General features: G+C 42.6%; 1 protein-coding gene across 5 annotated transcripts in view; it reads right to left on the bottom strand.

Annotated features, from left to right (window-relative positions):
- The window catches only part of LOC124596105 (cell division cycle protein 20 homolog), an 82,305-nt gene that overhangs the window by 36,284 nt on the left and 27,027 nt on the right, over positions 1–18,994 (bottom strand). For all 5 annotated transcript variants that reach the window (XM_047135116.1, XM_047135112.1, XM_047135115.1 and 2 more), the window contains exon 4: positions 12,250–12,341. In XM_047135116.1, coding sequence (XP_046991072.1) covers positions 12,250–12,341 — 92 coding nt within the window. The remainder of the gene's footprint in view (positions 1–12,249; positions 12,342–18,994) is intronic.

Here is an 18,994-nt window from a genome sequence, read left to right as displayed (position 1 = left end):
CTTTGAACCACGTTCCATCAGTATCAAAAGACATGGTAGACAAATCAAGAAATGTGAGGTCTGTAAAATGAGCCTTTGGAAGACCAGATCCCTATTATCGTCATCCTGTAGAAGCAGCTCAAGTTCAAATAGTGCAGTCATTTTACCTGCAAGATAAATGGGACTGTTCTCAACAGAGTGCCAACGAAAAAGACACTATAACTGCAACAGTTGAAGGTCAAAAAGTTGAGAAAGTGAAGAGGTACATAACTCACAGTATTAAAGAAACTTTTGCAATTTATAAGAGCAACTATACAACTTCACATAATGGAAGATCAAAATTTTATGCATTACAACCTAAGTGGGTAGTTCCACACCCACCTAGAAATGTATGTCTATGTGTGTACTGCGCGAATTTTGAACTTTGTGTGGTAACTTTGAAGAATTTATTGGAGCACGTGACATATGACACCTTGGTTGGGCGTGTGAAGTCATTAGTAGTCTGTGACAAAGTGAGAGACTTGTTTGTTTCAAGAAGGTGGTGATTGCCCTGGAAATGGAGGACTGTCTTTACAGATGCAAGCCTGAGAGATGTAGCAGATAACTCTGCAAACTCTGCAGAAATTACATATGCAATATGGGAGGAAAATAAACAAATTAAGAAAACTGTTGCCTTTGACAATTTCATTGATGAACTTGGTAAATGGTCAGTGAAAGAGTAACACAGCGGCATCTGAAGAATTGCAACAACAACACATTGCAGAAATGAAAGGGTGTGTACAGGCTGAAGAACTGTGTTTAGTGCTTTACTGTGATTTTGCTGAGAAGTGGTCTGTAATTCTCCCACAAGAAGTACAAGGGTATCATTGGAGTAATGAACAGGTTTCAATTTTTACAGGAGTGACATATTTTCAAAACAAGACCATAAGTGTTGCAGTTAAAAGTTATGACACAGGGCATGACTCAGCACATGCTTTGCTAGCGATGTGCAAAATTCTTCAACTGCAAACAGGGGCCGAGAAGACCATTATTTCTGATGGTGCTCCTAGTCATTTTAAAAATCATTACCAGCTGTTTGAATTAAGTTGCTTGTGCCAACTGACTGTGTATACAGTGCTATTTGTCATGGGAAGGGGTCTTGTGATGGTATAGGAGGCCTGCTGAAGCACTATGCTATAAAACAATCTTTCCAGTCCAAATACAGCTGCAATTCAGAATGCAAAGGATTTTACGAAAGTTGTGAAACCTTACACATCCACACCCCTCATTCTTTTGTCCAAAGAGGAAATCGAAGAATTCAAAGAACAGAATACAGAAGAATGGTCCATACAAACTACTCCTGTGAAAGGAATTCAGAAGACAAATTTTTGGACCCAAAGTGATGGGCAAACTCGCACTGCACGCACTTTAAAGAGCAAGAAAGAAGAAATTTTGTTTGTTCGGCCAACACCTCAGAAACAGCAAGATAATATTCAGATTCACAACCTGAGACGGGGGATGTTACTGGTGCGTGTGTATGGCTGTGACTGGTGGATTGCAGAGATTATGGACACTAGTTACGAGTTAAACGAAATTGTAGTGAACTTTATGCTACCACATGGACCAGCTGCTGGATATAGGTTTCCAGTTGAAGGACAGCAGCAATGCCATCAGTGCTCACTTCCTGTTCACAATATTTTGAAGATTGTGCGTGCTCCAGTTCCTATTGGTTCAACAGGAAGGCATCACTCTATATCAAAGGAAGATACTGAAGCAGTGGAACACATTTTTAGTTAATTGACTGGCTAATTTCAGTACAAAACAGAGCACATAGAAGTTGTATAAATAGAAACCTTTAAAAGTTTTTGGACCTTTCACATACATTTTGGAACCATTTAAAATGCTTGACACCCAAGTTTCTTCCTTATTCAAAACTAAAATTACGTTACATAAGGCTAGGTTTTGATTTTTATGAGCCTGTTATGTGACAATGTCGTAATAAATCAGGTTTTATGTATGGCAAAAATTTCAGTTGTTTGTAAAACCTGTTCAACCTAAAAGTGGAAGCTTCCCTTTTCAGGGAATGTACAACTATATGGTGCTGATTAAAAAAAAAAAAAATAATAAAAAAATAAAAAATTTAAAAAAATTGTGGGTTGGCATATTAGAAATTTTTTTTCGCATAAATTACAAAAATGTTCAGAACACTATAGTAAAAGAACTTTGACAGGTAAGTCCAAATGGAGGATTTTTTGTAATCATAAAACAATTATCATTATAAAAAAAACACCAATCTATCTAGAACTGTTGCAGAGATACAACATTTTATTTTTTTTCCAAAATTCACATCTTCAAAATTTTCATATCCAGAAAAGGTACAGTGGTGGTCTCTTCATATTCAGGAGTGAATTGGATATCTCTATGCAGACTACTGAATTTTTTAAAAAGGGTTGTTACTTCATAATCCGTTCCATGGAATAGAATGAGGTTCTCATCCAAAACCTCTTATAGAATTGAACTTTGCTTGTGGTACTGATTTTCAGTTTCAATATTTTGTCCTCTATATGGATGATGAATATTTCAGCCAGTAGGCCACTACAAGAGCTTCCCATAGCATGCCCTAAGGTGTTGCTTATAAATTTTATTGTTGAAATAAATAATTCTATTAGAGTACTAAATTAAATATATCTATAAGCTTTATTATTTCCAGTTTGCTCACAGACTTCTCTCATTGGGTTCTTTCTTATTACCACAACTGTTTCACCTACAAGTATATTGCTATGTAAGTTTACATTTGGTATGATAGTCACTCACTAATACAATGATACAGATAAAAAAACTGAACAAACAGCAACAAACTACTTTCAACTCACAGCAACCCCACAGTGAAACATTTAAAAATGCTGTATCTTCATATAATATCTAACAAATTAACTCTGTTATTCGAAAACACGGATGTAAAAAAACAAAAAAAGCTTTAGCACCATCAACAACCTAAGGAGGTGGCTTATTCACAAAATGAAACCACCAGATACAGAATTTAGTGTATCCAGTATTTACAAAATCAGTTTCAGCCAATACAACAAATAATATATGGGTCAAAACTATTTACAAATACACAGACTGCTACACTCTAGAGAAATATAATTACCCAGTAACAACACAAAATTACACAGACCATGATTTGAAAATCGAAGACTACCTTGAAATTTTGCAAAACCAAAAAAAGTAAAATAATGGACATAATGGAGGACATGGAAATTTTCCATTCAAAGGTGATATTCTTAATAAGATAACTGAATTCCAACAAAATTCTTAAACAGCCTTAAACCAATAGTGTGTAATAGATTTCAGATGTGTTCTGTGTAACAAACGACCACCATATTGCATCACAAACATATCGGTAAAGAAACAATTTTATGAGAAGGATAGTTGCTACTCACCATGTAACAGAGATTTTCTCAGTGGGGGCGCAGTAACCAGCCACAATGGGGCATCCTGGGTTGTGGTGTTTATGGACTTTAGGAAGCCTCTAAAGGTAGGAGTAGGAGAGGTCTTTAACAAGTCCTGCGCGATTGAATTTGGGGGTGGGGGCAAAAGGTGAGGCCTTTGGAAAAGGCTAGTATTTCTGCAGGGCTAAGGCTTTTTGAGGAAAGATTCATGACTGTTTCGGGCCTGTCTAGGCTCTGGATTCTGTGTGGTGGTAGGAGGAAGTTTTGGAGGATAGGCTAAATGTAGTATGTCTGCAAGACAGGGTTTGTCAGCTATGAGGGGACATGGGGGAGGTTTAGAGGTTGTTTTAGAGCTGGTGGACAATGATAGTCCAAGGTGGGAGTAGGATGAGAGTAGAGTGGAGAGTTTTTTTGAGGTGGCATGCATGTTGCTCTAGTTCCTGTAGGGTAAGAGTTTCAATGTGTGTTACAGGATTACATAGCAGGATAATTTTATGAATGGAGAGAAAGTATTGAAAGGAGGTTTGGGCTTGATTGATATGGTTATGCAGGACTATGTTGGTGAGGGCTAAGGATTGGCAGAATCTGAACAGATGGAGGTCTGTGTGGAAGGAAGGATGGCAGCCAGAAGATGGGTAATTTGATGGTAAGGCCATCTGGGCGGATTCCAGGAGCCAAGCAACAGCACAGGAACAGTATGTAGGATTGGGTTCTGATTATGGATAAGAAACTTTTCTGTACTGATGCAAATAGAAGGAGCAAGGATCCATGGTGGTGGCAAAAACGAGAAAAAAATATGCAAACAACAGAATTACGACTGAAAATTTTGCAAAAAACACCCAAATATATAAGAAAAATCACAAAGTTGAAACAGATGAAATAAGGGGAAGCAATATGAAATCTGAGGGAGTACATAAATACTGAAAAACAAAAATCAAATTAAATTGGCATGAAGCCACAAAGAGATCTTTTTCTGTGGGTAGCAGGTCTGTGGGTGAATAAGTGTGAAGAAAGGGAATGGCAGATGTGACCTGATTAAGTGAAATTAATAGGTGTAAACTGGAACAGAGATAAGGATTGGGGGTTAGAGAGGGGTTTGTAGGGTGAGATACAAGATCGAGTGGCACTGGAAACGCGCGAAAATACAGGAGAGTGACGCGGGTAGAGTAATTGATTTGAATGTGTTGGATTAATGATACCGGTGTGAATAATGTGGGACATAAGATGCAGCATCAACAATCAGTGTGGTCATGTAGCCATGTTTTGTGCGCAGCCGAGACAGCTGATACAGTGTGGCTCATAAGTAGAGTGTACAGTGTGGTTGGTAAGATGACAAGAGAAATACAGGAAAGAAGGATGGTCATCAAGCATAGTAAGACATTAAAAAATACTAACAAAGGGAAACAGCGCTGGGTGAGGACGGAAGAAAAGCATCAGGCAAAATCAAACAATGGAAAGTCGAGGATGGACTGACAATATTATGAAAAGAATAGTTGCTACTCACCATGTAGTGTAGATGCTGAGTCACAGACAGGCACAACAGAAAGACTGTTACACAACACACACACACACACACACACACACACACACACACACACACCACAGTCTCTGGTAGCTGAAGCCAGACTATGAACAGCAGCCATGATGAAAGAGGCAACCAGGTGGGGGTACGGAAGAGGCAGGGGCAGGTTGGGGGAGGGATAGCAGGGTAAGGGTGGAAGACGGTAAAGTGGTGCTGTGGGAGAGTGCAGGGACAAGGTGGAGAGAGGGCAGGGCAGCTAGGTGCAGTCGGGAGGTTAAACGGAGGGCAGGGGATAGCGGAAAAGGAAAGAAGTAAAAAGACTGGGTGTGTTAGTGGCATAGAGGGCTGTGTAGTGCTGAAATGGGAATAGGGAAGAGGCTGAACGGATAGGACAAGGACTAACAAAGGTCGAGGTCAGGAGGGTGATTGGAAGCAGGGAGAGTTCCCATCTGCACAATTCAAGAAAGCTGGTGTTGGTGGTAAGGATCCAGATGGCACAGGCAGTGAAGCAGTCATTTGAAACTTAACCCATTAAGACCCACTTAACACTTACAGTACGGTGCCCGTACGCCATACGGGAGAGGCCGCCCTGACGTTGGCGACGGCGTCCGAATACCGTACGGGTGAGCCTTTTTATAGCGCGTTTAGCGGGTCTACGAAGCAGTTTCGTCAACTAATGTGGAGGTAGTTCATTCTTCTTCCGCAAGAGGCCAGCATTTATCGGCTATCTCATCGTGGGAGCGGTTGTGAGTACTGCAAAGACGAAATTATCTGCAGTTCATTCACAGTTGTTTACAATCGTGAAAAATGGCGCGCATCGAGCTGACGGAGGCCGAGATCTTAGATATTCTTTATGGTCATGCAGGATCTGAAATTGACAATTCTGACAAAGAGGATTCGTACACTCCAGGCGAAAGTGCAAGTGAGGATTCAGGTATGAATGCGTCTCAATTGTTTATAAAGTGAAGAGTTCATTACCGCATTTTGTATTGTGAGTAGTGTTCGTTACTTCACTTGAATTTAGTACCTCCTAGTACCAATCTTAGCATTATTTTTTTTCTATGCAGACAGTGGTACAGACCATTAGTCACCATCTGTGGTACCTGGTCGTGTGTGCACCTCACTGAGCTCAAAGAGCAAGACTGGTCGAAACTAGATGATCAGCCAGCACTGCCGGACTTCCAGGAAGTAGTCGGCGTAGCATCGCATTTTTCAGATGCCACTGAGGAGCTTCAATATTTTAGATATTTCTTTGATGACGACATTATTTGGCTCATCAAAAGTGAAATGAATCGGTACGCTGGTAACATTATTACAGCAATGAAATGCAAAGGTAGCCTGAAAATAAACTATTTGGAATAAGTGGTCTGCAGTAAAATTGCAAGAGATTTACTGGTTTTTCAGTGTTATTTTGCATGTGTGTGTCGTCAAATTGGCGAAAATCAGTGATTATTGGTCAACAGACCCGTTTTTGCAGACTGGATTTGCGAGTAAATTGTTGAGTCACGATCGATTTTGCGCTATATTGACGATGTTACCCTTGAATGACAGTGCTACGTTCATTAGCAGAGGCAAAGAAATTCATTACCCACTTCACAAAGTGAGACCTGTTATAGATTTCTTTGTGAATAAAAGCAAAAGTAGTTTTCATACATTCATCACTCTGACAATAGATGAGGCAATGTGTCCCTTTCTTGGTAGAACAGGCTTCAGAGTATACATGAAAAACAAACCCAATAAATATGGGATAAAATTGTATGCTCTCTGCAATTCATCAACTGGTTATATGCTAAACTATGATGTATATACAGGTTCTGCAGTGAATGTTGACAATAGTATCCAGGGCCTTGTAAAAAGGTTGTGTTCACAGTACTTTGGCAAAGGACACTGCATTTGTATGGATAGGTACTACACCAGTCCATCTCTTTTGAACACGTTGTGGGAAAATAAAACTCTTGGAGTGGAAACTGTAATGAAAAACAGGAAAGGTTGTCAGATAGTTTTTCAAAGGAAACACCATCTCTTGGCAGTGAAGTGGAAGTCAAAACGAGATATTTTTTGTCTTTCCACAAAGCGTAAGTCTACCAGCACTAGTACCCAAGTGAGGGCCAAAGGTGGAATAGCAGAAATTCCAAAGCCAGACATTATTGATTACAATAAGAATAAAGCTGGGGTTGACAGAGCAGCAGTTCTCCAGCTATTATCCGTTTGCCCGGAAAACTTTGAAGTGGTGGAAAAAGCTGTTTTTCCATTTGTTTATTATGTCAACAGTTTTATTTTATATAAAGAGAAGACTAGGAAGAATGTATCCCTAGTAGACTTTATTCACAAAGTGGGGAAAAAACTGGCTGAGAAGGGCGGAAATATTTTTCAGCGACAAGCCGCTTCATCCTCACAAACTGAGAGGACATTTGCAAGGCAATTTCAAGAGAAGGTCCCACCCACTGCAAACAAGGTGAATACTACTAGGTATTGCAAAGTATGTTCAGACAGGGGGAAGAAAGAGACCGGTAAGCGCATCCAGAAGTAAAGTAGATGGTGGTGCAAGGACTGCGGCGTTGGCCTTTGCCTCCCACAGTGTTTCCAGGATTTCCACACAAACGCTAACTACATCTGAACTATTAAAATACTCTAGTTTACAGGTACCTGCAGTTATACATTCTGGTGATTTTTTTTAAAATTTAGATGCGGTATAATGGCATTACTCAAGAGAGAGATCATGTAAAACTTTTTTGTCCACGACATTTTTGTGTTTTCTCTTTTTAATTATAACAATCATTTGTATTTTATATTGTAAAATAAACTCACATTCATGTAAAGCTCTTAGTTTTTCCTTTTAAATAATGCAAGAACCATATTCCTATCTTTTTCTGTTCTTTGCAATCCAATTTCAAACATCCATTAAATAAGCCAGTTCACAGCCAAGTGTCTGGTGTAAGGAAAGCAGTGTTGAAAGTGTTAAATACATTCTCCAAATTAATTCAGGATCACTCATGTAAATAAAAAAGGTTGTAATATGTAATATACGCCTGAATAAATTTATACCAACAAAAATAATTACTACATTATATTTACCTTAAAGTGTAGATGCTCTGTAAATGAAAGGAACATTTTCCATGAAAGGAGCCTCTAGTAATTAATAAAAAAAAAAGAAGCATTATTGTAATTACGTATTCGAGAAGTTATTCTCGAACAAAATAACAGACATGTACTAATATCATAGTGTCCTTCCTGTTCTGGAGCAGACATACGTTTTATAAGCAAATTTTAGTTTTTATATGTCAATTTTAATTGTTAATTAATCAAAAAAATTATTCTAAACAATGCCAGTAGCCATATTGGCATAACTAAGTCAGTCTGGTTTTGGTTTTTGAGCAGTCAGCATTTAGCTGCTGCTCTTGTATTGTAAGTATTGTTTGCCTTTGTGATGAAGCTTTGATTTTGTTTTGAAAGTATAATAAATATTGTAAAACATAATACAAGATTTATTTTAAAATTAATCTTTCCAAAGTTAAATGTTACAGTTACTGAAAACTTAGGACTTCAGCAGCGACAGATCGTCAGAAAGGATGAGTACACAAACCCCAATATAAATGTTTAACATAAGAATAGTTAGGTTTTACATTGAAACGAAGAACAACATGTTGTGCAGCATGCTCAGCAACAGTGTGGTCCAGTTGTTTTTTGGCAGCCGTTTGTTGGTCGCAATTCATGTGGACAGACAGCTTGTTGGTTGTAATGCCCATGTAGAATGCAGCACAGTGTTTGCCTATGTCTATATGAAACCTACCAATGACCAGCAATACCTCAACTTCAACAGCTGCAACCCATTCCATACAGCCTAGCCACCCATGCGTGTCTCATCTACAGTGACGAGCAGCCCCTCTCAAAATACACTGAGGGTCTCACCAAGGCCTTTACAGACTGTAATTACCTCCCTAACCTTGTTCAAAACAGATCTCCCATGTCTTATCTATCCAGTCACCCACCAACTCACAAAGTCTGACCATCCAGCCCCAGAGGAGCATTCCCCTAGTGAACCAGTACCACCCAGAACTGGAGCAATTGAATTACATTCTCTGCCAGGATTTCAACTAGAGTCCTGCATGACCGAGTAAGTGAGCACAAAATACGAGGTGGGGCGAGCACACCCTAACTGGATAGGCTACCCGCACTAGTTCTTGTGACAGAGCATAGAAGCCGTGACCGAATACGTGGCACATAACTTCAAACACATTTACACTTGCTATTATCCGCGTGACACTGCAGCCAGTACGGGCTTCTCATTTGTGGTGTGTCTCTCTCTGTAATCATGCAGCACGAGGAAGCCAGTGTAGTAAGACGTAAGATTGAAATCAATGTTTACACATTAAAGAAACGGGAAGGTCTAAAAAGCCAAGTATGGAGTACATTTCTGCTGGTTGTAGATGGAAACACTGCGTCTACTGGGTACGTATCGTGCATAAAAAGCTCGACTTTATTGTTTTATCAGTCGGGAACCACTCATTTAAAGAAACACAGTTGCAAGAAACCTCACAAAGATCGTTTCTTTGGGCGTCCTTCCGTGATCTTAATATGCTTGAAATAAGTGAAAAGCAGTAAATTCTTAGCAATGTGCGACACGTGTGCTACGTACGCAGGTTCAACATGCAATCATTAACATAATCGTTTTTGCATAGTTAGTGGGAAGTGTATTATAGAGAAACTGGAATGTTGTGACTCGTATAATATTTCATTAATGTAAAACATCTCGTTTTTATGGGAACGGGGGTCAAGTTTTTTGGGGTAGAGACCAAACAGCGAGGTCATCGGTCTCTTACGGGAATGTTTCGATGATTTCGATATCAGTTCTGTATTAGTTGTCTCTTTTGTTTATTATCATAGATTCTTCAAGTACTGTGTCATCACCACCCAGAAAGAGAGATCGTTTCAAGGAATGGAGGAACAACAGATCATCCGCAGCAGGTGAAATAGATCTGTACATTTTAATGCCCCCCGGAGATGATGATGACACCTTAAAGTGGTGGAGCAGACATGAAACAGATCTGCCAGATTTGGCTACAGTTGCAAGACGTATTTTATGTATCCCAGCAACAAGCGCACCTAGTGAAAGGTGCTTTAGTAAAGCCAACATGTTACTAACAAATTGCCGCAGCCAATTAAATCCGGAACGCATTCGTTATTTACTGCTGATCAACAATAACTATAATTTTGTTTATGTTGTAAACAATTGAAAAGTGTGACAAGTTACGTCTGTAAATGTTTAATGTTCTTTGTGTGCTTTCTTTACGAAGGTGGTTGTCTTCTAGATTACAGGAAAAGCACTTATTTAATGTTTCCTACAAATGAAAGGAAAAATATATCTTTTGTTTGGAAATGAGACTCGTCTTCTATCCGCGATTGTATTGAAATATCATTTTACGTTCCAGGTGCTTTATGAACTTAGCTGTGTCACGTACCCATTCTTGGAAATGTTACTTTTGTATTAAAAGAGAGAGAGAGAGAGAGAGAGAGAGAGAGAAATACACTGTGTGTGTGAGAGAGAGAGAGAGAGAGAGAGAAAGAGAAAGAGAAAGAGAAAGAGAAAGAGAGGCGTTGGATTTGTACAGTACAGTACAGTGCAGCGAGCCAGGGCGAGGCGAGGCGGGACGTCAGCGGTGACCGGTCATGCTCGGTTATCCGCGTGTCCGGAATCCGGACAACAGACACAGAGCGAGTACGTGACCGATCCAAGTTGTATGGGGCCGGACACGAGCGGCTCGGTCCCCCCCGTAAACAGGCGAGCCGTGACTGGTCAAACACTGAGTGTTGCAGCACTCTAATTTCAACTACCTCTCGCTGTGCCCTGAAATGAGAAATGCCCGCCCGCACGCCCCCCCCCCCCCCCTTCTTTTCACAGTGATACTCCGCCACCCACTGAACCTACACAATACCCACGTCCATCCCTACACAATTCTTGTTCCCAACCCCTTGCCTCTTGGCTCGTATCCCTGTAATAGATCTAGATGCAAGACCTGTCCCATACCTCCTCCCACTATCACCTACTCCAGTCTGGTCACAAACATGACCTATCGCGCCAAAGGTAGGACTACCTGTGAAACCATTCATCTGATCTATATGCTAAGCTGCTACCAGTATGCTGCATTCTACATGGGCATGACAACCAACAAGCTGTCTGTCCACATGAATGGCCACAAACAAACTGTGGATCCCCTCTCCGTCTAACCTGCACTTAACTGCCCTACCCTCTCTCCACCTCATCCCTGCACGCTCCCGCAGCAGCACTTCACTGTCCCCCCCACCCTTATCCGGATGTGTCTCCCATCATGTGCTGCTGCTCATAGTCTGGGTCCAGCTGCCAGACTGTGGTCTCTCACACTCGCATGCCTCAAAGGCTTTATAGGCCAAAAGCTTATTGTGTGACAGTGTTTTCGTAGTACCTACCTGCAACTCAGCATCTCCGCTATATGATTAGTAGCAACTATCCTTTTCATGAAATTGTTACAGTCCATCTTGGATTTTCCATTGTTTGATTTTGTTTGCAAAGGAACAATAGTTTATAATCATCCACAGGATGCAATGCCTACATATTATACTTAAGTTGTATAATATACTTAAGTTGTTGTGTGAACAGTACGTCTGCACAGAAGTAACCAGTATTGGTTTGTTCTGTGCATACATACTGTTCACACTAGATTAGTTTGTTACAATTTCAAGCCTCCAATTTTCCAGTAGTTACATAGACATATCACATTTACATCATATACATTTCTGATTTACAAACGCACGGATGTATAATGCTGCATCGACGATGTGTATATTTCCTATACAGACAGCTCAAGCAATTTGTTTTTAATGACTGAAGTGAGCACATACAAAGACTTCGAACATGAAATAGCTTCCACAGTGACTATTACTGCATTCAGTAAACATTCTGTTTTAAATTTGACAACCATATGTACTCGCTTTCAGAACTGTAATGTCTGCTGTTAAACAATCTAATGATTACAAGGTCATGGCACTTAAGTACAAATTTAAGGCTGTTCTCTGCAAAAATAATTTTTATTGGTCAGTGAGCCAAACAAACTTGTTACTTTTTATTCACAGCACTTTAAAATCGACTGTAATGCTGAAATTGGCCAATTGCGCGAATTTCAATGAAGTAGATATGTGTAAGTGACAGCTGAGATGGAAACTTCTCAATGCCCTCCACTAAATGTAACTACTTAGACAAAAATACATGTGCAGCTCTATCTTATGGTAATTAGCATCTCACGCAGTAAATACTGTAGATAGCGTTTTGTATCTACTTCATACCTTAAAATGACCCATTTCAAATGAGGACTGGCTTCGAACTGGTATAAACCTGTCACCCCCACTCGGAGTTTTTGCGCCTGGTGTTTTGGACCCTATAAAGACCAAAATAAAAATGAAGATAAAAATTGACCTTTTATCAAACCAGACACTATTCATTCAATAGTATTATGAAAAGGATATAATGTTGCTCACTGTAAAGATGGCAGGAGTTGCAGACCACGTGAAACAGATGGGAGAGAAGGTGATACCTCCATGATCTGAACTCAGGGCCAAGACACCCTATCCTCATTTCTTCACATCGACACCTTATCTCATTCACCTCACCTGGTCCTCTTCAGCCCAGCATCCCACCTTCCTGGATGTTTATCGCCTCACCTCTGGTGGCTGAATCCACATTAAACATACCAACCGTCAACACTACCTGTATTTTGGCAGCTGCCATCCCTTTTCCACCAAAAAAATTCCCTCCCATACTGCCTGGCCATCTGGGAATTGCATTCCACCAGTGACAACTCCCTTGCCCAGTAGATGAAGGTCTTGAAAAAGCCTTCAAAGATAGGCACTGTCCTGCAGACTTACTTCATGAACAGCTTTCCTATGTCATATTCCCACACCCCCAATCCTTCAACGCCCCGCCCCAAGAATCGCTACAAAGGAGGTCCCCTTCCCATCACGCAGTTATCACTCTGGACTGGACAAATTGAATCACATCCTTCATCACAGCTCCGATTATCTATCATCGTGCTCTGAAGTGAGAGATATTTTACATTAGATCCTTCCCACCCCTCCTAACATGGTGTTCTGTCACCAACCCAACCTCTACATCTTTATAGCTTCCTATGCCACTCCCAGCCCCCAACCAGATACAAGACCCAACCAGCCCTTCCACAATCCTGTCACAAGTTTGTCCTACCTCATCAAACACAGCACCACCACTGCACGCAGTCATGTCAATCATTGGGCAGTTCTTTTATAATGGTGTGGCTACCAACCAGTTATCGAGCAGGATGAAAGGTCATCACCAAACTGTGGCCCAGACCACAGTGGACCACCCTGTGGCACATCATGCAGCTGAAAGTAGCATGCTTTATTTTAGTGGCTGCTTCACAACTCAGCTCACGTGGATTCTTCCCCCAACCATCAGCTTTTCTGAACTGTGCAGATAGAATTTATTTTTCAACCACATTCTCCAGCCTCAACTTACAGTAATCCCTCCAGCCAACAGCTTCTGTCCCTTCTGTCCCATCAACTGTGCACCACACTCTAGCAACACACCCACCAGTCTTTTCCTCTTCTCTGCACCTCTCCTTTTCCACTAACCATTCCCTCCCCTCCATCCTCCCACAGCCTCCCGAAGCTGCACCTGGTAACCTTGTCCTCCCACCATATAGACTCAGCACACACCAACACGCAGTGCTGACTTCTCTCCCCACACTCTTGCAGTGCTATCCCTCCCCCCCCCCCCCCTTCCCCACCCCATTCCAGACTGTTACTCGCATTTGACATGACACGGATCCATTCTGGCCAAAGTGGCCAGAGATGGCAGTCATGGGCACGAAGTGTGCTTGCTTTTCTGAATCTGTGCATTTTTTGAAAGTTCAACATGTAGGCCTAAATCTTTTTTTCGTGCCTGCCTGCAACTCAACACATCATCTTGACAGTAAGTAGCAATCTACCTATTTCATAATACTGTTCATATATCAACCTGGACTTTATACCATTCATTCACAATTACATTAACAATTTGGACTGTAACATCTACATGGAAAATGTCAATCACAGTTTACTGTTTTAGGAAAATTCTGCTGCAATGTTAACACTTTTAGGTTAATGAAGACCACTCGGCAGAAAGCACTGAGCTGTCTATAATTACATACAGACAGCTGGAGTAATCCTCTCTCTCTCTCTCTCTCTCTCTCTCTCTCTCTCTCTCTCACTCACTCACTCACTCACACACACACAACACCCCCTACATGGTGAGGGCTGGATGAACAGTACCAGTGCTGTATTTCAGCAGGTCGCCTCATTGTAGTGGGATTGGTAGTGGTAGGTGGCATGGATAGAAGGAGAGGGAGACAGATTAGAGGGACTGGGAGTGGGTTGCTAGCAGATAGGAGAGAAGCAGAGGATTTGTCAGCTAGGAATGCAGGGGAAGAAGGGTGACAGGTATACAAGTTAGGCATGTGAAGGATTGTTGTAGGAGCAGCGTATACGGAAGGTGAGTTGGGAGGGGAAACTGTTCGGTGGAGAGTGCGGGGAGGTGTTTTACGAGATTGAGGCACTCAGCTGTTGCCTGTTCACATCTCCACAATGGCAAGTTACATATTTAGCTTTTCCTGTGTTTTCCTACCAGAATATTTCTTAAATTTCATATACGTTTTCCAATTTAAGAAGTTTCATGTCACATTTTTAACTGTAAGTGTTAATTCAGGCAGTCTGTAGAACAATGTTCATTTCTCCCGAACAGCATGCTATGCTGCTCATCAAGGCATCAGCATCCACTGGTGACCTCAGGAGGGTAGCAAGTTTCATATCTATGTTCCTATCTACTTTATAATAGAGGGAAACATTCCACGTGGGAAAAATATATATATAAGCATATCGACCTGCCAGCGCTTTCGTTCGGTAAGTCATATTTCTATCTACTTCTCTATTTTGCTTCTTCAGCTGCTATTACAGGCAGGATGTGTGCATGCTGCATGCAGACAAAGGAACTAGCCGCAGTCACCAAACATATGAATGCATTTTTGGCTATGATCAACAACATTCAGGTTGCTGCCTCGTGGTGCAGAACTGGTGAAGAATCTGTCATGTGCATGGGACACATCAGGTGCCACTTTTTTGGCCAATGGGCTCTGCTACTAAGGCACTTTTTAGTGTATCCTAACAGTAGGATAAATATCAGGTAGTACAGCGTTTGCATGGCTCGAGGCGAAGGGGCAAAGTGCAAGCTGATCAGCTGGCCTCACCTATTCACCCTATGGGTGAGCAGATGGCTGTTCCTTCAGAAGAGTGAGCAGGTTAATGTGGTCACAATTTGCTACTTATCAGGAGCTCCAATGTTAGGCACATTATGGAGCCCCTTGGGAAGATAACATTCAAGATATGGAGAAAAAGCCAATGTGCACTCTGTATATCTGCCACAGTGCTTCTTCCGAGATGTTGTGGCAGCCTTGCCTGTGGCTACTGAACATGCAAGTGCAGTCGTCTGCAAGTTGTGGCTCACACTGGCACCGACACCTGTCGCATCGTTTCTGAGAGCATCCTTAGTTCATACAGGCATTAGACAGAGGTGGCGATAGTGGTGGTGGTTTCATGCACATGGTGCAACCAGAGTTCACAATTTGTAGCTTTGTTCAAACAACTGATGGGGGTCCTTTGGTTTGGCCAAGTGGAAGGTCTCAAATGGAGGCTTCGTCAGTAGTCACGGTCTTGGCTGCAGATTCCTGGATCTGCATTATTGAGTGGAGATTTGAAGGACGTCCCCTGATAGACCAGAGGTGCACTACACAAAGGAAGCAACTGCTCAGGTAGCAGAGTACTGGCGGTTTCTTAGGCTAGGCAGTAATTTGAAGTATTCTGATGAACAATTCCCAGTCTATACACATGAAGGGAAGTCAGGCTACGTCCAGAGTAAAGACATTTTAACTGTCAAAATTTTACCTGTAAACACAACAAACATCCCGAATTTACTGCCCTCCAGGAAAGTTCTCACTCTCATACTTGGGACAGAGCTGTCTGGAAGGCAAGGTAGATAGCTCTGAAATGTGGCAACCCTGACAAGTTTCCCCAAGTGAAATTCCCTGATATTTCCCCAATTTCCAGACAAGCTTTAGCATTTTCCCCTGACAAATTTTGAGATCCCATGGGTAAGTAAAGACGCAAGTTGACAAAAGAATGTAACGACTTCTATTTCTTCCCCCTGTGTGTGGTGTGTGTGTTTGATTAATACCATTCATTTCAATAAAATAAAACACATCTGGTGACAAAAATACGAGGTCCTTGGAGTTACAAGACACATTTAAAATACCTTCACTGATTTCAGAAATAACCTCAGGAAAAGTAGGCCTCTTGAAAGAAGTGTATAAAACACGGAAAAGTTGTGTAAACAAACACTAAGTGACCACCAGTAAAATGTTGGTTCTACTACACTCCTGGAAATGGAAAAAAGAACACATTGACACCGGTGTGTCAGACCCACCATACTTGCTCCGGACACTGCGAGAGGGCTGTACAAGCAATGATCACACGCACGGCACAGCGGACACACCAGGAACCGCGGTGTTGGCCGTCGAATGGCGCTAGCTGCGCAGCATTTGTGCACCGCCGCCGTCAGTGTCAGCCAGTTTGCCGTGGCATACGGAGCTCCATCGCAGTCTTTAACACTGGTAGCATGCCGCGACAGCGTGGACGTGAACCGTATGTGCAGTTGATGGACTTTGAGCGAGGGCGTATAGTGGGCATGCGGGAGGCCGGGTGGACGTACCGCCGAATTGCTCAACACGTGGGGCGTGATGTCTCCACAGTACATCGCTGTTGTCGCCAGTGGTCGACGGAAGGTGCACGTGCCCGTCGACTTGGGACCGGACCGCAGCGACGCACGGATACACGCCAAGACCGTAGGATCCTATGCAGTGCCGTAGGGGACCGCACCGCCACTTCCCAGCAAATTAGGGACATTGTTGCTCCTGGGGTATCGGCGAGGACCATTCGCAACCGTCTCCATGAAGCTGGGCTACGGTCCCGCACACCGTTAGGCCGTCTTCCACTCACGCCCCAACATCGTGCAGCCCGCCTCCAGTGGTGTCGCGACAGTCGTGAATGGAGGGACGAATGGAGACGTGTCGTCTTCAGCGATGAGAGTCGCTTCTGCCTTGGCGCCAATGATGGTCGTATGCGTGTTTGGCGCCGTGCAGGTGAGCGCCACAATCAGGACTGCATACGACCGAGGCACACAGGGCCAACACCCGGCATCATGGTGTGGGGAGCGATCTCCTACACTGGCCGTACACCACTGGTGATCGTCGAGGGGACACTGAATAGTGCACGGTACATCCAAACCGTCATCGAACCCATCGTTCTACCATTCCTAGACCGGCAAGGGAACTTGCTGTTCCAACAGGACAATGCACGTCCGCATGTATCCCGTGCCACCCAACGTGCTCTAGAAGGTGTAAGTCAACTACCCTGGCCAGCAAGATCTCCGGATCTGTTCCCCATTGAGCATGTTTGGGACTGGATGAAGCGTCGTCTCACGCGGCCTGCACGTCCAGCACGAACGCTGGTCCAACTGAGGCGCCAGGTGGAAATGGCATGGCAAGCCGTTCCACAGGACTACATCCAGCATCTCTACGATTGTCTCCATGGGAGAATAGCAGCCTGAATTGCTGCGAAAGGTGGATGTACACTGTACTAGTGCCGACATTGTGCATGCTCTGTTGCCTGTGTCTATGTGCCTGTGGTTCTGTCAGTGTGATCATGTGATGTATCTGACCCCAGGAATGTGTCAATTAAGTTTCCCCTTCCTGGGACAATGAATTCACGGTGTTCTTATTTCAATTTCCAGGAGTGTATGTTCATTATTGTCTGTTATTACCCACTTTGTTATGTCTTATTTTAGAAGTATTGTGTGATTTTTCTTTCGAGAAATATATGAGTACACAGCGTACAAACTGCCAGTTACTGCCACAGTTTTCTTCTCCTTATCATTCATACTTTCTAATATACGAACTAGTTTCAAAGTGCCAAAATGTACCACAATAAATAAAATGTCAATAAAATGCCACACTGTACAATGTACTTGCAGTGAGACAGTCACAATTCCTGAATTCCATTGCCCATGGCCTGTCGCCTACCAAGAGGCAGGTCTGTCCTGGGTCGGTGGATAAACCATGAAAATCCACTGCATTATGCCACACACAAAGAGATCCGGACCGCAGACACATTGGTGACTAGATTTGATGGGTATGATCTGCAAAAAATGGTTCAAATGGCTCTGAGCACTATGGGACTTACTATCAGAGGTTATCAGTCCCCTATACTGAGAACTACTTAAACCTAACTAACATAAGGACATCACACACACCCATGCCTGAGGCAGGAATCGAACCTGCGACTGTATCAGCAGGGACTGCACATTAGTGGGAAACAATGAGCTTCAGATCGGCAGACCCAATCCCTTGGAGATACCCGCACAAATGGCCTTTGGTTTTGACCCGTTGTGGAAATCTGCTAGTGTGGCCAGCTATTCACGTGTCACAGACACCATGTTAATGAAATGAAACCACGGTGATCAGTCCATGCAACAGAACTTGCGCAAATACTCGGAATCAATACTAAGAAGAATAGGTAGCATCCCATAGTAGAGATGATAGCTGAGCCACAGACAGACATGTAGAAAAGACAATCACCCAAAAATAAATAAATTTTCAGCCATAGCCTTTGTCAGAAAACAAGAACACACACATGTTCACACAATCACTCAGACAAATCGTGCACACATTACCGCTGTCTCCGGTCAGTGCGTCAACAATATCTGAGAATCAGATCCAAACCAAACCACTGCTCACACCTCCCTGCCTCTCATTGGTAGCTGACAGGCTAGTGGCAAGAAGTGGTGACAGCACTGACAACAAGGTGAGGGGAGTGGCAGGAAGGGGAAAAGCAGTACAAATGAGAGATTAGGGAAGCAGAGCATGTTCTCAGCTGCGACCAGCCAGCAACGATGCACGACATATCAGTAAAC

The sequence above is a fragment of the Schistocerca americana genome, chromosome 2 (assembly GCF_021461395.2).
Source record: "Schistocerca americana isolate TAMUIC-IGC-003095 chromosome 2, iqSchAmer2.1, whole genome shotgun sequence".
Classification (NCBI taxonomy): domain Eukaryota; kingdom Metazoa; phylum Arthropoda; class Insecta; order Orthoptera; family Acrididae; genus Schistocerca; species Schistocerca americana.
Note: the sequence above shows the minus strand (reverse complement) of the source record. Positions and strands in the feature narration are given on the sequence as shown.